Below are 23,195 nucleotides of genomic sequence, written 5' to 3' on the forward strand. Positions count from 1 at the left end.
GGCACTTCTCCAGTGGGTAGAGAGCTGCCCACAGGGCCCTGCCAGTCTCAGTGACCTGATGAAAGTCCTTCACCAACGCTCCGCTCCGCTGCTGGTGGCAGCAGTTAACGCCAGTGCTGTGTGTGATTCCCACCAGAGGCTTTACATTGTCACAGAAATGCTTCCTTCCCAGTCATCTATTTTTGAAATAATGTAAATTGCACCTGTTCCTTTGAGCTGGAGTTGGCTAAAGTCTGAGCTATGGATGAATACAGAGCATGAACAAATGCAATTGTATTGATAAGATGGCTTTTTAGAGGCTAAAGATTGGCAACAGGGATGTTTATGAGAAGGGGGACACGGGCTTGTCTATCTCTAGGCGCTCTGTGGAGGTTTTGGACAGAGGAAAGCTAATCAGGAGACCTGCATGGGGAGAGAGGCGTGTCATTTAATTAGCTTTACAATGGGCTGACTTGAAGGCACGTGGTGGTTTTAATAGAGGGAGATAGATGTCCTTTTTTGCAGGGCTAATTGTTGGGAAAAAGCAGGGTCTTTGTTCAGGCCCAGCATGAGGGCTCTGATCTCTTGAAGCCTAGGGCTGCCCCTGCTTATAATTTTAGACAGGGCTATTCAAGGCTGCTCTGTAAAGAAAAGAAGAACAAAAAGAGTATTGTGTATGCAGGATCAGTGCCCAAACCTCCCCAAAGTCCCTAGGAAAAAAAAGAGAGGACCCAGTTTTGTGCATTTTGGAGTCTTTCCCCATCATTTATTTGCTACGCTTGTTGGAAAGGGCAAAGCTACACTTTAATCAACTTGGAGCTGAGGTGGGGTGACTTAACTAAACACCCCCCGAAAACCAATTAAATCCACTTTTCCAATAATATGGCACTAATCCTGCCAAAATGGAGCAGGAAACTAGTGAGGAGACTCTGTGTGTTCTGAGCTGCCAGCCCCAACGGCTAGGTGCCAGGCCCTGGGAGTGCCAGAATACAAATTATGGAGCTGGGATGGCCCCTAAATAAGTAAAATCTGTTCTGCTAGCGGGCATTGGCAGAGCTACGGTGGTTTCTGACTGGTGGCAGAAGAGCAATGTGAGATACCTTTCCCTGGGGTTCTTTGAGCAACTGGTCAGCACAGGTATTTAACACCAGCAAGTAAAACACTTCATCTGAATTCCCAGTGGCAAGTCCAAGCTCAGAGGGAGTGTTACGTGGGTCCAGAATTCTGTGACTAAAATGCACCTGTGTGGCACAATTAGAGATGGTTAGAGGTTTCCAGATTTACAGCACAAGTTGTTAGAACATTTTGGCTGTCAGAAAAAGAGATAGCCAGGGAAAATGCAGGAAGTGGTAACACAAGCAAGGTCCTTTGCTTAAGGTCTTACTTTGTGCAGGTTGTACAAAATCACCAAATGGATATCAAACTTGCAACCCGAGTGGAGATAATTCAACATTAGAAGGAATATTCCAGAAGGCAAATATTTCTCTCTTTGTTGCTAATGTGTAATGTAGCTGTGAATGTATGATTAGAACTTCCATAACTGTATGTCGTGTTCACATAATGGGAATCCACTCTCTTTCATCCAAGTGGATGGTGTCAGGATTTGTGTGATATGCATACTTAAACCTAAAATTATCTTTATTTTTATGCCATGCTTTAATGCCACACACCAAGAGGGACCACCATTTCCTAATCTCTTTGTGAGAACATGATACACCACAGCTGGGATTAACTCCCAAGGAAATTTTATGTTCCCTAAATCCAAAGTCACAATTCTGATTTTTCAAATTCATACATAATAAGAGCAACAATGTTGAATGCTCATTCTGCATCAGACACTATGTGAATCACATGGCACACATTCATTCCATCTTTAGTTCAACTCTGTGAGTTGAGCACTGCGATCAGCTCCATTGTATAGATGAAGAAATGAAGGCTGGCTTTGTGAGGCCAAGGGACTGGCAGCTGGAGGGGGCCAACCCGAAACCCAATCTGTCTCTGCTGCCAAAGCTTGTACTTAACTGTTCCGCCTCCTCAGTTATTTTAGAGTTTGAGTGCATTCGGCGTAGTTAGGAAACCAAAGACTGAAAGTCGTTTTGGCAAGAAAGCGTGGGTCTTTGTATGGGCTCTTTGGAAGCAGGAACATTCATTTGGAGTTGTCTCTGTACCTCCACACCTCGGTTCAATTCAATCCAATTTGAAAAATACCCTCCGCGAGAGAAAATATGAGTGCGCTGGAAATGAGCAGTAAACGTGGACGTTGGGTCGTTCCTGGATCTGGAACGGTTGTGGCCAGCCATCTGGTCTCTCTCAAAGTTGTGGAATCCCCTGAAAGAAAAGTCCATCATCTTTCTGATTTTTAAAAATTCACAACATTATTTAGAATTTTTAATTCCTGGAAAGGGATCTCTCCGGGGAATCTGCCACAAGAGAGTGGAGGTCCCTTTGTTCTTCCTCCGAGGTGGTCAGCTGCCAGCTCCCAACCCAGCTGCACCTCCCCTCTCTCCCCCCACCCCCCGGTCCCTCGTGGCCCTTCCCACCCAAGGCCTTTTTGTGATAAAGTCCTTCAAGATGCTTTCGCAGTCTGGGGAAAACACATGTTTCTGATCAACCTGATGAAATACATTTCCATGAAGAAGTAACTTCAGTGTTTTCCACTTTGCTCATTCTCCACGTTACCTATCATTACCCATCATTTTGAGCCCTGAATACTTGAAAGGGTTTCAGAGGTCCGACTGATTAAATGGCGCCTTCTTGCATGTCACACACGCCGGATTTGCTTCTCTCCTTTTCGCCAACTCCAAGGAAGAAAGGTCTTGATTGTATTGGAGCCAATCCAGATAGATGAGATGTGAGCTGGGGTCTGCTCCACCTCATGCGTCAGCGCCACGATCATCCACTGCTTTCTGACTCCTTCACAAGGGGTGATGCAAGATGCAGAGCGAGCACAGCTGGCTTCTTGTAAATGAAGGAAGGCTTCATTTCTTTTTGGCTCTTAGGAACAGAGAAGTAAATGTGAGCTGTCACCCCAGAGAAGCTGACATATCCCTTCTTGAGGTTGTTTTTCAACCATCAGCTTCGTATCATCCTTGGTATATTTGGTGCTCGGTAATTGCTAAATACGAATTATTACACTGGACACCCTAGATGTGATTTTATGGATTTATGTTCCTGCATGTTTATGAAGCTCAGATCCTGAGCACATGTTCTAGGACAGTACAATGCAAAAAGAGACTTGAAAGAGCAAGGGGGCTTAAAAAATGCTGTGCGCTTCCCTTCCTCTTACTAGATTCAGCAATGGCAAAGGCAGATCTGTATTCATTCACTATGACCCGGGAATGCTGAAGGTACTTCCTGAGTAAGGTGTTGTAGAGGGCCACGATGATGCACTCAAAGAATGTCATATTTACCGGTTTGTAAGATGTTCTCAGTGTGACCTGTTCAATTTTTTTCTTGGGCCTGTTACATGGACCTAGGTCTGGAGGATGTGACGTATGATAATGTGTATTCCTGACCCTTATCGCAGCTCCGTGGCAATGGTGGACCCTAACCAAACCCATGGTTTAAAATCTGCCCTCTTTTCCATTGCAGCATGTCCATTATCCATTAGCAGATAAAAGCGTGCAGAGTAGCAGTCACTCACAGCCCAGCCTCCTTTATGTGTTTTGTGCCACTTGTTAGGTGGCAGCAGCTCTGTGGACTGTCCCTGCTCTCCGTTGCCATCTCCTCTCCACCCATGCCCTGCCTCACTTAGTCGGGGATGCCTATAGTATGGCCACAGGATAAGAAATGCAATGCTTCTGGGACCTGACAGTTACAGCAAATTAGAGAAGGTGGCTGGGATTTGTTAACAGGCACTAGGTTCACTAGAAAGCATCTAACGGTCTATTCTTCCTTACAAAGATGGAGAAAATTGGGTTCACTGCATGCAGTACAAATAACAGATAGCAATTGTACAACTTACCTTCATGAAAATAAAAGATCCCACTTAAAGTTCAGAAATCCTGAGTATTGCTTCTGAGCAGCAGGCTGAGAACCTAAGCGGTGCTAGATCAAAATTCAGAGGAAGACAGAACAACTGGTTTGCTTTGTGGTAAGCCAAATGCCATTTTTTTTCACAAACAGATACACCCCTACGTACTCAGATGAAAAATAAAATGAATGTGGTGGCCTTAAGCAACGTTTTCCTTTAAGGGCATGGGAGGTAGGAGAAGAGAGGAACAGACTAAAACTTTACACAGATCTTTTCAGTTGTAAAAGAGACATTTGGTTAGCTCTTTAATCTTAAGCTTTGGGTGGCTTTGACAAAACAAACCAACAACAAAGTCCCACAGAAATAAAACTGATATCTGAGTTAAAGATCCATCTTTGGGATGTTGGGAACTTATCTGTTTGTAATAAAATAATCAACATAGTTTATCAAGCTCCTACCATCTGGAGCTGAGCAAGGGAGGTTATAGTGACTGAAACCAGTGGCTACTGTAGGCAGCCCAGGAAGCAGATATGCATATTCAAATATTCACTAGGGTTGTGCTCCATTGCTGAGCACACTAGGGGCACCTTGCCCCATTGGGGAGTGAAATGTTTGCATACAACAAATGTCCTTGTCTGGGAAGGACTGAGAAATACCCTGTGTGTTCCCTGTAGATTTTTAACTTGACCGTCTCTTGCACCGACTGTGACCTTCTCCTGATGTCCTTTCTACTCTTTTGCAACTCTTCCAGCTGGGGGATCTCCCGTTGACTTGTTTTATTGTCATTCCATGACTCTTGGCCAGGTACGGCAATGAAATTGGCTCTGTGAAGGTTCTGGATACCTTACCAGGCCTTAATTTCATTTTGGAATCTTGGGTATTGAAGTCCCAGAATGACAAGGACATAGAATCAGTGTGATGCTACCTCCCTGTCTTGTCCCTCCTTCCTGCAAATTTCCTTTCCACTCTTCTGAGAGGAGTCTCTTCTGCTGCTTCCTGCTGTACCATCTTCCCTTTTCCTATCAGGCAGGGGTATTTCTTCATCTAGTGCTGTATGCTTCCTCTGCTTGACTTCAGCAAGAACAGGATGGAGAAATTCTCTACCCCATCTCTGCTCCTATCATTTCTAGGGTGGTAAATGCTCATCCTTTGGGGCAATTGACTTGGCATTTCAAAAGGAAAGGGGGAGGAGGTGGGGGAAGATTGCATAATGAAATTATCTTAAGATTCAGACCACAACTGCAGAGAACATCTGTTTTGAAGTCTGGTGTTGTCTTTGGAACCCAAGAGAAAACAGGGTAAGAGAAAAGCAGGGTAAGATCAGAGGAAGGGCTTAGCCTTCTACCAGATGAAACCACCTACAACCTGGGCTGGAGTTGGGCTTCTGTTCTGGGGTATGGAGCTCCTTGCTAGGGGCCGGGTTCCCTGCTTCTGCCATGTTACTAAAGAACATCGGTTCTCCTGCCATCGTGCCAATGCCATCATCCCTCCACTGCTTCAAGAGGCCAATTTAGGGCAACTTAAATTGGGATACATATTGCAAGATCCCCCAAGGCTCACAGGGGAGCCTGCATTCTGTGTTATCCAGACCCAGGAGGGAGCCACACTCCCAGGAAATATGCTCAGTCTGCTTCAAGAAAGCAAACTGACCCTGGGTGTGGAGGGAGCCTCAGAACCCTGTAGCCTCGAAGGGCAGCTGCTCACCTCTTTCCATGTGAGCAGCGCCTGATTCACTGTAAGAGAACTACATGATGTCTAAATTGGTGGATTTTAAAGTGTCACTTGGTCTGTGGATTAGGCCAATCCATCCCACATTGTTGGGGCTGCAGATGCAGCTGAATGGCTCATAATTACAGTCTAAAGAAACTGCAGACAGCAATAGAGCCAACCCAGACCCTTTCCCTCCTTATAGCCCATGCCAAGCTGTCTCCCCCGGGGAATGGTAGTGTGGCTGGCTGTGTTGCAATGTAAATGCCCAAAGACAACACATACGGTGCAGAGAAAACTGTTAGATCTCTGGAAATTGAGTCTGATCATTTATCTGTTCCTGTGTACATTGTTTCCTGCTTCATACCTCAGGAGGGTTCAGTAACAGACTAAGCTGAATGGCAGTAACTTCTGCAAATGTGGTATCTATAAATGCAAGAAGATGCCAAGGAGAGAACTGCCATTAGGGGACCCCATTCTAGCACTGACACTGCCTTCTTCGGGCTGTAGCTTTGGGCAGAATGATTCACTCTCTCCAGCTCCTTTTTCCCTCTGGTAAATAGAGGGCTGGATCTGACTATCTCTAAGAGATTCCCAACTAGCTCAACATGTGACAAAGCCTGAGACCTAAATTTTTGTCTCCAAAAGAGGCACAAAAAACATTGTCTTCCTTCTGAACTTGAACTTCAGCTATTCTCTGACTTAAAACAAATGCAAATTTGCAGTTTCTCTTGTAATCAGGTAGTGCTGGAGCTTCTCCAGGGAGGCCAAAGCTGAGCATGATCCCCAAATCAGTACCTGAGGAAGGGGCTTGGAGAGATTGTTCAATTAAACCTGATCATTCTCCCTCTCTCGCTGTAGACAGTTCAGGTAAATAGGGTTCAAGCTTCTCTGCAAGGGGGATGACCACAGAAAAGAGATTCAGATGATTTCTCGCATATTCTGCCTTTTACTGGATCTTCATAGCGGTAACAAAGACTTAACTGCAACTGAGCACTTTTTCTGCCCTAGACGCTGTGCTAAGTGCTTTGCATGCATTATCTCATTTAATCCTGCAAACATCCCTGAAGGTAGGTGCTTTTAGTCCCTCTAAACATGGAGAAACAGAGATTTGCGGTCATTGAAGTGTTTTATGTGCAGTAATTCAGCTGGCTACTTGGTAGAGCTAGAATTAGAACCCGAGTCTTTGTTCAGAGCCTACTCTACTGTCTCTCATCCTTGTTTGATTGTGGAGAGGCCCCTCAGGGCAAACAGGCTTCCCAGTCCTCCCCTCTTCCCTCCCAATTACAGCTCTTCTTATCGCTCACTGTTTATTGTACCTTCCAAACAATAGCTAATGAATCTGTATTATATGGTAGGATGAGCCAGGGGTGATTGTATTCCCTGAAACAGAGATGAGGTTGTGACACAAAAAGGTTAAGTGACTTTGGTGAGGTCACAGAGCCAGCCCACAGTTAGTGACAGCAGAGCTCTGAGTCCCCAGTTGGGTTCTTGAACTGACCCCACAGCCTTTTGGCACCAGCATTTAATTAAGAGAGTTGTTTTCATTTTCCTTTCGATCTCCACTTTTCCATTTTATTGCCTCTGGATAACGGTATATATCGAAGCCCCAGGCATTTTTCTTCCCCAATGTGCTTTTTAATGACTCAACTTATCACGTAGAAACCACTTGCTGTAGAGTTAAGTTTTTAGAAGCCTGTTTGTGTGTGACAGGGGCTGTTGCCTTTTCTCGGAGAAAAACAACCACAAACGCAACTCAGACAGGTTGTTAATAGAGGACTTTTTTTTTTTAATCTTACATTTAAACCAGTAAATCAACATCTGTGAGTCATAAACTTGTTCTGGATCAGCCGTTAGTGGTCTGAATGTTTCTGCACCTATCTGCAATAAAGCATATTTTAGCTCAAAACTCAGAGATCCTTTGGTGTGTGGAAGTTCAAGATTCAGGAAATAGAAAGCTTACTGTAGCACACTTTTGCAGAGGAAGTCTGTCTACCATGATCGTTTTAAATTAGGTGTATTTATATTTCTTTTATACTGAAGTTGGGATGGAGTTGAGGGAGGAGTATAAAAGAGAAAGTTTATGTTTTTTATATACTCCATGTGTTTCAGGGAATTCTTGTAAAGACGTGACTATTTTCTAGATAATATTAACGTGCACACCCCTATCATCCCAACTCCCGCTGCTTTTTTTGGCCCTTATTGGTATGCTGTTCCCAGTTTTAAGAAGTTTCAGCATTGGCTGAATGGAATTCCCTGTCTTAGGAATGTTTAAAAATACACTTTGTTTTCTCCTAAATACAGGAAGAGCAGACCGTTGTATTACAGCAAAAGCAAAGAAATTATTTCCTTGGTTGATTTTTCTTTAGCGCCTTAAGAATCAGATAGAGACTTGACACAGCTGTCTTGTGGGACAAAGGGCAGACCTTGAGGTGGAGTCGCTGACATTTTTTAGTTCATCTTAACAAGCCATAACATATCGAAAAAACTTAACCTTTAAATTAAAAAAGAGCTGGTGGCAATGTAGAAGCCCGTCACCACCAGGAACTTCACAGTTTATTATTCAATACATACTTATTGAGCAGCTTGCATTGTAAGATACAAATGCCATCCTTAGATGTTCTAATCTACCTGTGTCCTACTAACAAGAATGAAAATTTCCCTTATCAAAACTGATTAATCAAAGAGGATACTCAGAAGCCTGATTGGATTAGTATCCCAAGTATGTAAGAATTATTTAAAATTTTCTGTGTTAGTGTTCCTTGACCTCAAACTGAAGTTTCAGCCAAGTCTGAGGTTAGATGCATAACTTCTGGTAACATCTCTATTCATAATTTGCCTCAAGTAGAAGTAACTGTGATGGAGGTGGTGAGTGGTGGTCCCTGGCTATCTTGCCAACACTCCTGTTTTATCCAACCCCATTCCTTGCTTTGGACATTCAAACATTTTGAGCTTCTGTGCTACAAGTGAGCTGTCATTGTTGAAGGGCTGAAGGAATAAATTCCCCCGGTGCCAGTATTTACGTGTAATGATGGCAGGCTCTTTCAGTGTCTAATGTGGCGGGGGGGGGGGGGGGGGGGGGGGGCGGCGGGGGGGGGGGGGGGGGGGGGGGGGGGGTTGTCAACAGCAGTGTTTAGGTTAGCCTGGGGATGAAAGCTGAGGGGCGACCTGGGGTAGGGAGAAAATGATTTGCTGGGGAAAAGCTCTGTTTGAAAATAGTGAAGTATTCACACTTTGATTTAAAAATACCAGCATTTTCTTAACACAACATCAATAAAACAAAATTCCCCAAGCAACTCTTGATTTGCTCCGTTTTCTTGCTGATGTATTTATTCATAGTGGGTAAGGCAGGATTGGTTCAAGATCTGTTCCTTGCTTCTCATTTGGATGTGTAAATGCACAATTCATTCATCAGCTGTTTCCTCCTGCTTTTCCCAGGATCAGAACTGTCTGTTCTAGTCATCTGGAGGCCCGCATTGTTTTCTCATACCTTTTGGAAACACAGCTGGCTTTCAACAATCCTTCAAAAATTAGGATTAGCACATACAATATTTTCCTCTGGTCCCTGAAAGAGGGGCACAATCTGAAGTTTGAACCAGGGGCTGGAGATTTATTTTCTATTCTTGGCTCCTTTCTTCTTCATTTGCTGTGGAAACCTGCATGTTATGAATGCTTCAAGGAGACAAAACTGGCATTAAAGGTAAGCAGGTGATCAGAGGCAGAGGTCACAGCTCCAGGCAAGTGGTGGGAGCTCAACATATGCTTAGAAACCAGGAAACAGTATTAAAAATAGCTTTCTCTAAGGTTGTTCATAAAGATTTATGTTTAATCTTTTAGTTAATCACAGATCTTAATGCCTGGCTCTAGGTGTGGATATATGTCTATGTGTTTAGTCTCTGTCTGCTGGTTGATCTGTTAATGAGAACCAACTCTCTTCCCTTATGATAACCAATACATCAGTGGCAAAACATTCATTATTCGGGATCATGTTGTAGTATCCCAAGGGTCTGGAGTTCCTAAATGGAATGGAGGCTTGCACTGTGATTCTGTCATGGCTTCCAATGATGTACTCCAGAAATTCAAAACCGCAGAGCCTCTGCTTCACTTTTTTGGTGGTGGCAGTAGTGGGGTTGCCAGTTTTATCTAGTTGAGGAGAATCCGTGGAAGGAAAGACTTAACTCTGGTCAATAGTGATCTAATTAGAGGAAGGAACAATAACTCCCCCACCCCACCCCCAAACCCAACCACTGCTGTAAGTAAACGGGAAGCTTATGGCAGCCCATGGTTGAATTCTAAGTTGGGGGTCCTTTTCTGGACTCTTACAATATGATGCAAAAGAATTGGGCCTCTGTTTCAGGGTCTCCACTAGGCTGCCCTGGGCTTCATCCTTGGAGGGCAGCGAAACAAGATTTCTGCTCACGAATGATGCCTCCGTCATTTCTTAACTGCTTTCTTTCTTAAGGACGGCACGGGTGGGGTCTAAAAAACCGAAGGCTCCTTTGGAAACAAACACAGCCCCCATTTCTGACTCACGACCCGGCTAGAGTCCAATATCCATAAAGCCCTTCGAGGACATTGGCTCCAAAATCCCCCCTGCGCCCGATCGCACGCACGCCCCTTCGTCCGCATGCCTCACGTCCTGTGTGTCAGTCTTTGTGAATGAATGATGTACACGCACTCAGAAAACTATGCTGCTGCGGGGAGGGGGCAGGGCGGGTGACCAAGCCCTCAAGAATGCGTGGAGAATCGGCCGGACTTTCCCCAGCGTCGCGGGCAGCCTCTGCGCGCAGCCCGTCGGCCACGGCCCTGCCCGCCCGGCTGCGGGCTCGGCGCCCCGCTGCAGGGTCAGCGCCTCAGGCCCGACAGCCCGCGGAGGGCGCGGGGCGGCGGAGCTCCGCCCGGCTTCCTTTCTGTTTGGGCCGCCGCCGGCGATTGGCCGCGGGCCGCGGGCCCGCCCCGCCCCCTCTGCCGCCCCCGCGGCCCCTCCCCTCCCCCCCGCGGAGACCCGGGGGCTGGGGGGCCGGGCGCGCGGAGCGGGCGGCCGCGGCTCGGCGCGCGAGGCACGCCCCGAAGGGGAGGGCAGAGCGCGCGGCGAGAGGGCGGGCGACAGCGCGGGGAGAGCGCGGGCGAGCCGGAGCTGCCTGCCGGCGGAGCGGAGGCAGCGGGCCGCGGACGCGGAGCGGGAGCGGGGCGAGGCTGGGACCCGGGCGCGCGCACTCCGCCGCCAAGTGCCAACTTCCCCGGGGAGAGGGCCGGGCGCGCACCGTCTGGGCGCGGCGCAAAGTCAGCGGAAACTGCAGATTTTAGGGAAGAAAGTCGGATTCCCCCTGTCCCCTGTCCCTGGTTACGAATCCCCATTAAAAAGAAAAACAAGAAAAACAGCAAACTTGCTATAATCCTGTCCCCCCACTCCTGGCACCATGAAGGCGGCCGTCGATCTCAAACCGACGCTCACCATCATCAAGACGGAAAAAGTCGATCTGGAGCTTTTCCCCTCCCCGGGTGAGTGGTGACTGCCGAGGCCCCCACCCCGGCTCTCGACCAGAGGCCGGCGCGGGGCGGGGGCCCTCCACTGCTCCCCCTCTTTGCTCTTCCCTTCCAGGCAGCATGTTTCTGCCTGAGCGGGGCGATGCTGGCGGCAGCTGGAGCAAGGTAGAGATGAGGAGGGCTGTTGGTGGCCCGATACCCTTGCTTGGGGGCTATTTATTTTCACAGCTGTGTGTCTGTGAGTAGTGGGAAAACGCTTATAGAATGGCCACCACCCCTATTCGTCTTTTAAAAATTTCTTTAAATGAGCGAGAACCTCTGGCCTCAGTAGTTAATGTTAGAGGGGTGGGCATTGTCCAGAGGACATCCTCCCCTGACCCTGCGCTCCCTTACCCAGAATTAGAGCTGGACGCAGGGGCCCTGGCAGTGAGAGCGGAATGGGGTCTAACTGCCTGGCCTTCAAGCACATTTTCAAATGTCTTGCCTTTCTGAGCTACACTGTCACATGTCCCTTCGCCGTTTACCTCCTCTCTTCTGGGTTGAGGGTGAGGAGATGGGAGGAGAACTGAAATTAACATCCGAACTTTGGGACGCATCCCGATTCCGTTCAGGCAGATCATTCACTTTATCCATTTTTCTAATCTGCCATAAATTTGTCCTCTGGTACCAAAGATATGTTAGAAGAGGGAAAACATCCCAAAACCTGATATGAATTTGGGTCTTCGATTGGTGGTTTATCCAGCTCTTTTGACTGGAAGGATTTGAAGAAGAAAGGGGTAGGAAAGAAATTTAATTTTGTCTCAGACACAGTTTTTGAAGTTAAGCAGTTTAATGGAGTCTGGCCCTCCAGAATTCCTGGAATAAATGCAGTGTGAGAAGAAAAGATGCTTTCTTTGAGGAAAGGGAACTGCCCGCTGTCCTTAGAGATCAGTGATTTGGGAAGTAAAGGTATAAGGAAGATAGAGACAGAAGGTGACATTGTGATACTTTCTGGAAAATAATTAATTTTAGCAACATGTTCTGTTGTATCCGATTATCAGTAAATTTAGTTGCTGCTCTCTGGTTAACACTTCTCTGGTTCTTACTTACTTTAACCCTTTCTTAATTTGCTTAAACTTTCCTTGCAAGCCAAGCTGATGTTTTGTTTGTCGTTTGGGGATCCTTCAGAAATGTTAATGAAGACAAGGTCATGTCCTCCCCTCTTAAGACCATCTAATCAACCCAGATATTGCTCTCTGGGAAGTGCAGAAAGAAGGCTCAGCTTGTTTGCTGTCACAAGGATGGTGATGGTCAGAGCAATGCTGAGACCAGCTGGAACTGTAGGGACATTTCAGGCACTTGGAACTAGGATTCAGAAATGGTGTCCCGACGGTGGGTGCATTTGGGGCTTCAGGGAAGCCGGAATAAATTCTGTTAGTCACAACTGATTCAAACCATTTATAAAAGAAGTGAAAAGACAGTTCCCAGCAAAGATATAAACTCAACTAATGGGTTCTTTCCTTAAGAATGGCTTGTTTATATGTATGCTTATGGGGACGAGACAGATTTTTGGTCATCTGGGATATATCGTGGAGATATGTCAGTTCACATACCTACAATGGATTTTGTGTGCTGGGAATGAAAAAGAGCCCCTGGCAACACATGTTTTACATCAGAGGGAACAGCTAAAGCAATTTTTTGGGGGCAATTTAATATTAAATATTAAGAGATTTTAAGTATATGGTGCTGTTATTTTTGGTTAGTGATAATGGTAAACCGTGGGCAATTAACTTTCCTTAGCTTTCCCATATATAAAATCGGGGCAGTTAAGGCCTAATGCTACAGTCAACAGGCACCATAATAAGCACCTTTATTGTGCCTCTGTTTTTCAGAAAGGTTTACAAGCCACTGAACAAGTTTTGTAAGCAATCGTCAATACAACAAAATTTCAGCTGAACCAAACAATTGCAAAAGATCTTCTGCCATTCATTGTAATGAAATTTGATTTCTGGCACTATCTTGGGGAAAATAGAGAAACGTGAAAATATATAGAAAGTATAATAACTAAATTTCAGTTTATTTTTTTCTGCATGTTTAGTAGCATGTATGTGAATATTACACCCTGCCTCAGAGAGGGGAAATAGAGGCACAGAGAAGCTAAGTCACTCACCTAAAAATATCTAGTGAGCCAGCAGCTGATATAAAATTAATCCCTTTTTCTAACTTCTCATTGTATGTTGCCTTGAGCAATACTGCAAGTTACCTTTGGGAAGCTCAGCAAAGAAACGTCAGTTGAGACTTAAACTTGCAGGTGCAAGGATGGAAGAAACATTGGCCAGGGCTGCCTGCTTTTGTTGGTGGGAGGAGAAGACATTGGCTAAATGGGGGTTTGCTTTGCCCATCAGACCATATAGGATGTGTGTTTAAAGTTTAACTTCTCACAGCGTGGCTTTGTGTCCACAGCTGTGACTTAAATATTTGTCAGAATGATTCTTTGGGTTATTTAGTTTCATATGTGTGGAGACAACTACTTTGGGATCTTATCTGATTTAAATGATTAAACCAGGTTCCCCCCACCCCCAGCCCACCCCAGTACGGGTGAGCCAAAGTAAGGCAGTAGGGAGGCGGTGTCAAAACAGGAGTCCTGGATTTATTTGCCTGTCTGTGGCTTGGACCTGGCGAAGAACATTTACTTACTTTTGTCCTAGATTGAGACCTCACAAGATTTTCGACGACTTTGAGAGTACCAAAGTAAAAATTATTTGAAATGACGTTGGAATTGAATTTTCTTTGTAAGTTGAAAGCTGGATACGCCGTCTTGATTGCAATAGGTGACTGCAGGGGTCTCAGATCTTAAATGAGCTAAAATGAACAAAGCCACCGAGTGTCCAAGGAGTTTCTCCTGGTGTGGAATTTGCTGAGAAGGGGTGGAGGCTGAGTGTCAAAGCAGAGACATTCTCAAGCCGCTTAGTGTTTCTTGTCCTTCCCCACTACACCTTCTTGGTAAGGTGAGCATAAAGCCCAGGGAAGGAGTGGGCGTTCTAATTCTGGATGTTTGCTATTTTACAAGGGTACATGGGTCTGTCTTTTAACTGCAGAGAAGGTCCATCGTCTGGGACCTGAATTGTCCTTAGGGATAGGAAGAAGCTTTACCCCTTTCCCAGTCCCTTTGGTCAGTCTTTGTATTTTCATCAGCGTGGACAAAAAAGAAGGGTGGAGCTACCCAGTCTATTAGGATCGCTTTGTCACTGTACTTCCTGACCCCATGGACCACACTCCCAGTAGTGACCAAAGAACCCAGAGGCTCAGAGCAGGTACTCTGGAGCTAGCCTGTCTGGGTTTGCATCCCAGCGCTGTCACTTCCTAGCTGTGTAACTTTGGACAAATTACTTAATCTCTCTGTGTTCCAGCATTTGCATCTATACAATGAGTATAATAGTTGTTCGACCACATAGGGTTGATAGAATTATATCTACGAGTGCGTGCAAAATCTTAAAATAATGCTGACCTATAGTAACTTCTATTTAACAGTTAACTCAAAAAAAATTAACAAAAAATGACCCTGACCAGTGCAGAATTTTCAGGGGTGCTTGCAGTATTTCATGGGGGCCACCTCTGTGTTATGAACTCCCCCTAATTTCTTATTTGAGAGGGAAAGAAGAATAAAGTTAAAGAGAGCCTTTTTTTACCTGCTTGGTTGAGATCACATGCTGATGAAGTTCCATTCTGTGCCCCAGGTAGCTTTCAGAGTGCCAGAGTGTCTCGAGGTCCCAAATGACAGTTAAGGGCACAGGAATCAGTCAGTCACTTTGGGTGATAGAGGCGGTCAGCAAGAAGGCCACCACGATCAGGGAGCAGAGGGACATTTGAAGGGTGGATGGAAAAAAAGAGTGTTTCAATTATGCAGACTTGAGAAATGCATCATGTCCAGTTATTATAAAGTATCTCACATTTTATTTATTTATTGGGTTGGCAGAGCTTACATTCCTGGCATTTTTGTTTGGTTTGTATTGCTGTTTTTTTCTCTTTTTTTGGTCTGTAATTTTTTTTCTTTCTTAAAGAGACCAGACCACCCTGTAGGAGGATTACCTCCCTCTAGAAGACAAACCATCCCATGGCCAAGCTCCCAGAGCCCAGCTTGCTGTGGACTCCGTTAAAATCTCTGCAGAACTGAGAGCTGGTTAGTGTAGGTCAAGATTTTTCAGGAAAGCGAGGGGCCTGGTTTCAAAGAGCACAGATAACTTTGTAATGGCTATAGCGACAGCATAGTTACAGATGTCTCTCTCATTTGTAGAATGAATACACCCTGGCTTTGGTGGCATTCCATGAACTTGCATGGAAGTCAGATTCTTGCTGTTAACAAGTTGTAGGGGTGTTTCTGAAACATTTAGTGAACCTGTATTATCTGCCTACACTTTTACATAAGCTAGCACTTTTACACTTGACACTGGTTCTGGTGGGGAGAGGTATTATTTGACCCATTTTTCAGATGAGAAAAGTGATATTCAGAGAGATGCATAATTTGCTTAAGCCCACATTATTAGACATTTACAAACTGATGAGCTGTTTTAGGCATTGTATACCTCAAGCGAGCACATGTTATTCATATTACTTGCTGAAACTCTGGAAATGAAAAGAGGGGCATGAGGAGGCAGCGATGGCTGGTGCTTTGGGGGTTGAAGAGGTGCAGAGGCTCCCTGCCATCTTGCGTTACCCCTCTGAGCTTGGGCAAAGGGTATGTTCCATGGCTGTTTCCAGGCCTGGCAATCCAGATGTGTCACTTTTCAGAAGAAACTTGAAGGTTTGAGTAATGCTTGTTGCTTCAGATCACCAAGCAGAGAACCAGGGGTCTTACTTTCCAACATCTTCCAGTTGTACTTCTCTCTTGCACAGGTGGGGAGGTGGTGATGCTCACTTCCAAGGTTACATCCTTCCTGGAGCCTTCTGATCCTGTCCGTTTTACCTCTTTCATCACGGACCCGGCTCTGCATATAATCTTGCTCACAACCTGCATGATGAGAGAGACATAGATCAGCAACAGTGTGTTTTCCTAATACAGTTGTAGTTTAATTATTTTTGCTGGCAAAGAGGCCATGGGTACCTACATCTGCTCTCTACACAGCAAATAAGTGTTTTACTTTTCCCACCTAAAATTTAGTCTTTTCAAGTCCATTTCATGGGTCAGGGCACATTGCTCATAGTTATTCTGGTACAAGGAGGGGAGGTGAGCCCTGGGTTTCTACCCATCAGCCCTCCGAGGCCCATGGCTAGTAGAGAAACAAGCAGACACCCTGGCTACTTGCCCGTGCGTAAGGTATTTGCTTCCCATCATTGTGTCATGGGGATATTTTCTATAAATAATTAACATCTTTGGGTCCACACTGTCATAGAGTGATTTTGTGTATTAACAACATAGTCTCCAAGTTTTATTTTTATTTTTACTTTTTTAATTTTGCTATAATTAATATACAATTACATGAGCAACATTGTAGTTACTAGACTTCCCCCATTATCAAGTCCCCACCACATACCCCATTACAGTCACTGTCCATCAGCATAGTAACATGCTAGAGAGTCACTACTTGTCCTTTCTGTGCTATACTGCCTTCCCCGTGCTCCCCCTACATTATGTGTGTTTAATCATAATGCCGCTTATTCCCCTTCTCCCTCCCTTCCCACCCACCACCCCCAGTCCCTATCCCTTTGGTAACTGTTAGTCCATTCTTGGGTTCTGTGAGTCTGCCGCTGTTTTGTTCCTTCAGTTTTTGCTTTGTTCTTATGCTCCACAGATGAGTGAAATCATTTGGTACTTATCTTTCTCCACCTGGCTTATTTCACTGAGCATAGTACCCTTTAGCTCCATCCATGTTGTTGCAAATGGTAGGCTTTGTTTTCCTGGTCTCCATGTTTTTAATCTGGCTGTTCTAGAATGCAACGTTACTCCCATTTCACCACTCAGATGGGATCTCTAATGGCATTGATCCTCATGATCACAGCATTCTAGGTCTACTCTTTGCTTAATTTTGGTAAGCTCTTCTTAACTCACGGTTAGGAATGTCAAGACTATTCCTACATCTGTCATTTTTTACTTGTCATGGTCGACAGCTACCTCCTTTCTCTTTTTCAGTTGGGTTGAAGATATCTTTTTCCGAAATATCAGTAGATGTTTTTCAGATTGCATAAACAGGCTATTTCTGTTTGGCTACTTTTCTGAAGCCCTGTGCCTATCTTGTGTTAGCTTTTTCTTTTAATTGTGTAGTTTATAGCCTCCATGCACATACAGAAAGGAGTTGGTCTGTAGTGTAGGTGGCAGTAGATCCAGTTTCATTGGCAGCGAGCCATGCTTACAGACGCACTCAAAATATTGCTGTTCAGGCCGTAAATATTTATTGATTATTTGGCCAACTTCATCATATTTCCCAGGTGCTTTCCAGTTTCTGTTGCTTGGGTTCAAGCCTGTCACTGGACTCTTGGAATGTGGCTTCTTATTGCCCTATCAACTTTGTTCATTTGTCCTTCTCTGGAGCATTTAGTTCTGCCACTGAGAATTATAGGATACTGACCCAGATGGTGCTTTAAGACCCAACCTAGCACTGGGAAGTTTAGGCTATTGGATTTCGGATCTTGATGGGGTGGAGATAGCAAAGTCATATAATTTATAATCCAAACTAGAATACTTTTGAGTGTGTAATGGGAGCTATGATTTACACCAGAACTAGACATAAACCAGGACTCTCCCAGCAAACGAGGGTCACACTACTTGGATACTGAATTTGGACAGTAATACTCTTTACATCTACTGTCAATTGTTAATCTTAGGGTTTAAGCCATCCAAAGTAATCTAAGAAGACCAGATTAAGAGTTTGAAGCGATTCAAGTTCAATGCGGTTTCCCCCAACCGTGAGTTATATTTTTAAATGTGTTTTTGACGCATAATATAATATTTCTCAGAGCCTGAGAAACAAGTAAAAATCAACCTCAAACAAGTTCATTTCAAGCATATGAAACCTCATGGTTGCTTTGGGTAGCTATGCTAAGCTGTTGAGTTTTGCTTTGCAAGGCTGTGCAGAGTAACTGTAAACTTTCTGCATGTAGTGTGTGCGTGTGAGAAAAGGAACTTTAGTGGGACATGCCGTCATTATACAAGTGAAGACAAATTGTTTTGTTTTAATGGTTAAGATGAGGAGTTACACTGGAGTTTTATTATTGGGATCAAAAGGGGCAAAAAAGAGGTTTTTTGTTATCATTAAAGTGGGTAGAAACAACAAAAACAATAAAAAGGATGCCCTTGATTCTTTAGATGGGGAGGAAGGGAATGGTGAATTCAATTACAACCTCACTTTTGGTTACAAAAGAAGAAAAAGAAGAAAGCGTGATGACAGGGAAAGAAGAAGAAAGTATGAAAGACCAAAAGAAATAATGGCAAAAAGGAATGAAAGAATTTCAGTGATATTTCATGGAGTTTTGGAAAAACCCACATAGGCACCAAGCATTGCTTTTGGGTAGGAATTCCAGTCTCAGGTGGCCAGATGGGTAACCTGTTGTTTCCACTTTTTGACCGTGCAGTTGTTTCTGAGTACGTTAAACCCCTCAGTGCATGATGGTCAGGATAACTTAGATGAAATATTCCCTCTGTTTCAGGTGCTTCCATGGCTAAAAGTGCAGGAGGACCGTTGTTTTGAATTTATGGAAGTACGTGTGGATCAATGATTTATATTTTCTGTGCCTGTTGGGCCCTTCCAACTGTTCTAGGCTAGCCTGATTTCATGGGTCATCTTCAGGAAGAGCATGGGTTATTTCAGAGGCATCTGCAGAAGGCGTAAAAACAGGGAAAGGATTATTTTAAACAGGGAGAACAGCGTGGGAAGAACCCAAAAGTTTGGAGTGAAAGAAGGGCTTATGTAAATATGAAGAAAAACACCATGATTGTAGAAAGGGGAGAGAGAAAGGAAGTGGGAGGCCAGGGCCTATGTAAGAGCATTTTGAATCTCAGGATGAATTTTGCCTTTGAGAGTAGGGAGATTTTAAGGACAGAGCAGTGTTATTGAAAAGGCTATGAGAGAGGTGGTTTTTCTTTTTTTGCTCTTTTTTTTTTTTTGGTAGCATTACTTTACCTCCCACTCATATTGTTAGTTGTTAAAAATCTCTTTATCAGTTTATAAGAATAAGCGTTAAACTTCAGAGAAGATGACAGAATCAACCAGGTATCTTCAAGGTACAAATGGAAAATAAAAAATCTAGGTTGGGCAAGGGAATTCCTGTATCTGGTGAGTGTTTGTAGATATGTGACTTTTGAAGAATTTAGGAATACCTACTATGTGCCAAGTACTATATCTGCTCCCAGTTAATGATATTTCTATGCAATTACAGCTTTGCGCTAGGGTAGTTCATTACTTATCATTCATGTTAAAAACCAGAGTGTGTTGTGTTGTGTCTGATTGTATAATACCCTTGAGAAAATCTGTCATAGGAAATTTTCAGTGGAAGAGTTTCCACCTAATGGCTTTTATATTTCAAGTGTTTATACATTTTTCCTATCTATTTGATATTCCTTGCCTAAGTTAATACTATGCACTATGCACAGGTTGTCTTATATCATTGAAATACTATTGAAAAGCATAGAATGCAATGAGGATTCATGAGTGATAAAGGGAGATCTGTCAGTATAGTAGGGATAAATATTGTGGACAATAAACACAGTGTATATTCTAGGGGGCCCATTGCTGGCTGAAAAGTCAGGAGGCCTGGATTCTAGCCATGGCTTTCCAACTGTTTGTGTGACCTTGAGGAAGTCATTTCATTTTTCTGGACCTCATGTTCTTGATTGGTCAAGTAAATTATTTATTTAGAGAAGATGACCTATAAGGTTTCTCTTAACAAATGATTAGGTAGCATTTAAAATAATTAAGGCTTGTAGAGAGCATAAAATGTCATTCATAGGGATATTTTTCTTCTAATTGCCAAATTCTATTAAACACAAGTCAGTCATGGGGAATTTCAGGTACATTTGGAAAGGTTAACTTTTTAGGAGAGAGATGTTAGGAATGGTTACTGGCCTTGCTTACCATTGGAGAAACCGGGCGCATTGTTTCAGGGGTGATGCTGGGCCAGGATTCATACCTTCCTCTTGGTCTTCCTCAGTGAAACAGTGTCCCTTTCCCATAAGCCTTTGCTACAGTTGCAGCAGAAAGCAGCTCCAGGGCAGGCTGTGCTCTGGAGAAAGGAGGTGTAGATTGGGGGTCCAGTAGGTGTAGCAGCCAGCCCCCGCTGCATCCTCAGGGCTGAGCATGTGTTCTGAGCAGTGAACTTACTACATCCACGCTGGTCCATCTCTCAGCATACTGCTTGGTGCATAAACAGTCCCCTCCTTCAGCAGGAGTGCATTCTGCAGAAAGCCACCTGGCTGGGTGCTTCCTCCCGATATACCCACTGAGTCCAGGCCCTGCGTCCTGTTTGTACCAAGAGAAGGGCCCAGGCCCCCTGGCTTCTGGCTGCTCACAGAATGGTGTCTGTGCAGCAACCAGCTGGCCCTTCAGTGGGCGCTGGCTGCCCAGCCACATCAGGGACAGACAAGACACCACCTGCTTTGATTTCCCCTGCCGTCCAGGAAGCAAGTGTGTGCTGGGGTGTGGTGAGAACAGGCCGCCTTGCTTTTCAAAGGCTGCTTTTGCAGCAGAAGAAAAGCGTTGCCTGCTCACTGTTATCTGAAAATCATTTTCTTGATGTTATTTCTACATTTTGAGAAAGGTCTGTCACACTTACTGTTTTCTTTCAGCAGCAGGGACCTGAGATCAACACTCCGGTTTGGGGGAAAAGCCAGAAAGCTGCCATCGATGTTAATGTAAAGTTTATCTCCTGGGACTCGTTTCCTCTCATCTTTACCTCTCTGTTGTGTTGCCTTTCTCTTAGTTATTAGGTACTAACTTATTAATGAGTTACCTTCATAATGTCTAAGAACCTCATTATTTTGCCCTAACCCCTAATTGGCTAAGTATTATTCCCATTTCACAGATGAAGAAACAGAGAGGTTAAACAGCTTGGCCAAGGTCATAAAGCTGGTGAGTTGGAGGAGTTCCGTTCAAACCAAGCTGTAACTGACTCCAAAGCTCTGTGGCCGCTGCTTAAAAAATTCCTGGGAACTATTTGGATGTTTGTTGAATTGGGGGAAACACTTAGGTCTGGGTGTGCATATTCATTTACCAGTTCACTTAATAGTTAGTTATAATATGGTAGAGTTTTGCAGTTCGACATGTGACGTGGCCATATTGGGTAATTCTTCGAGTTATCAACACTTTACAAGCGGGCAGACTGCAGAGCGCTGACAGTGTTTCTTTCCCAAGGGTACCAGTCAGTAAGTGGCAGGGTCAGAGCTTGGAGCAGGATTTCTCCAACCCCTCGCATTTCCATTCAGCCACACACATTTCCAATATTTCTTTGATTGATGAGTATGTGGTGTGTGTTCATGTCAATAATAATAATTATAATAAATATTACCTCGAGATCAGAAGTGTCAAAAAGGCAGTCTTCTCTTTTGGTTGAGAAAGATTTCCCCCACAGGTTTTTTTGTGTGGCTAATGGGTCCCAGGAAGTTGGCTGATAATTGGGATCTGAGTGGGTCGCACAGATCGGTGCAACTTAGGCTCTAGAAAATTTGCATTGCTTTTCAGGATGCCAAACCACCTGCCAAACTTTAAGTAGGATTGCAAGTTAATTCCCTTTCAAAAAGTAAAACAAACAAACAAACAAACAAACATGAGTTACTCCACAGACTGCTAGACAAATGCAATTTCCCTCTGCGGTAGGTTGCTCTTAGACTCTGAGAAATACATGTTTTCATCTAAAGAGTTTTGAAAAGAGTTCCTGCCCAACCTCTGTTTTTCCTATGTTGAAATACGTGATGCATTGCTTTAGTCTTCTGTGCCTCAGTTTACCCCTTTTCAGCAAGTGAGGTCTGCCTCAAGAAAAAAAAGTAAAACAAAAAACAAAAACCTTTGAATCTCATGCTGTGTATTATGGGAAAGATTGTGCCAAAGAGGCATACGAGAAGTAATGACATCGTAGATGAGTGATTTTTTTTCCCCTTTGTTAGGAATCTTCTGGGGAGGGGCATTTGCTATGGTAGCACCTGTATACCCTCAGAGTTCAGCAAACTTGTATTTTCTCCCTCATACAATGCGTTGTCCCTTAGCAATAAAAATGAGTCCCCTCTCCCCTAGTTTTGGTCATTCTGGAAGCTAGAGCTCTCCAAGGCCAAATAACGGGTTGTTAAACTGAGAAGGATCCTGCTGGCATGTTTCCCTGGGAGTGGGCGTAATCCCAGATAGCCAGCTGTGCCCTTCGGGTCTCTGGGTGATTGGGGAAGAAGAGGTGGAAATAGGAAGTAGGAGGTGGTCCACTTGATGGCAGCAAAAATGGAGATAGTAGTTTTAAGTTTGTCACTTTTGAGTCTAGGCACCAATGTTAATGCTTGCCAGGAAAATACAGTCTTGTAAAGCAAATTGTAGTGTGGCTGCGAAGTGTGTCTCCTCCTCAAACTGGGGTTCAGGCCTCTGGCTTCTTGCCCTCCACCTGTGAATAGTTTTGGTCCTAGTCTTGCCTTTTCCTGGTTTAAACATTTTCTGTGCTATCTATAGATGGCCATCCTTTTACCTTATACTGTCTGGTGTGAGAATCAGGGTACCTGAGTGTGGGTTTACTGTGAGCTGCCAGATAATAGCCCCATCTCTGCATCATCTCTGTATTCTTCTGGAGGAAGGTGCTCCTTGTGAGGGAGCTGCCTGTCATTGGCAGAGAGCGGGAGAGATAGTGAGGTCACTTTCAGAGAGGACTGTGGAGTCACTGCCATACAAGGAGCATTATTAAATTAGCGATACAGTACGAAGTGGCAGTACTGAATACATAGGAACTTTCTAAGGGTGAGTCGTGTGCATGTGTACAGGAAACGCATCCTTGATTTCACATAAGATCAAAAGTTCAATGTAACACCTTCCTCACCTAATGGAAGCCAAATGTTCTTCAAAACTGCTGGGTGCCTGCTTTTGCTCTCTGTTCCTATCTGTGCTTCAGTTTG

The 23,195-nt window shown here is 44.4% G+C and overlaps 1 protein-coding gene across 7 annotated transcripts in view; it reads left to right on the forward strand.

Moving 5' to 3' along the window:
- ETS1 (ETS proto-oncogene 1, transcription factor) overlaps positions 1–23,195 on the forward strand; it is a 125,373-nt gene that overhangs the window by 49,758 nt on the left and 52,420 nt on the right. The window contains exon 1 of one of the 7 annotated variants that reach the window (XM_037000810.2): positions 9,221–9,359. The exons of 3 other annotated variants lie outside the window; for them this stretch is intronic. In XM_037000810.2, coding sequence (XP_036856705.1) covers positions 9,329–9,359 — 31 coding nt within the window. In that variant the 5' untranslated portion in view covers positions 9,221–9,328. Of the gene's footprint in view, positions 1–9,220; positions 9,360–10,744; positions 11,162–23,195 lie in introns of those variants that run through there. 3 more of the 7 variants (XM_017679129.3, XM_037000812.2, XM_017679138.3) reach the window with 3 other exon arrangements.

This window comes from Manis javanica, chromosome 6 (assembly GCF_040802235.1).
Source record: "Manis javanica isolate MJ-LG chromosome 6, MJ_LKY, whole genome shotgun sequence".
Classification (NCBI taxonomy): domain Eukaryota; kingdom Metazoa; phylum Chordata; class Mammalia; order Pholidota; family Manidae; genus Manis; species Manis javanica.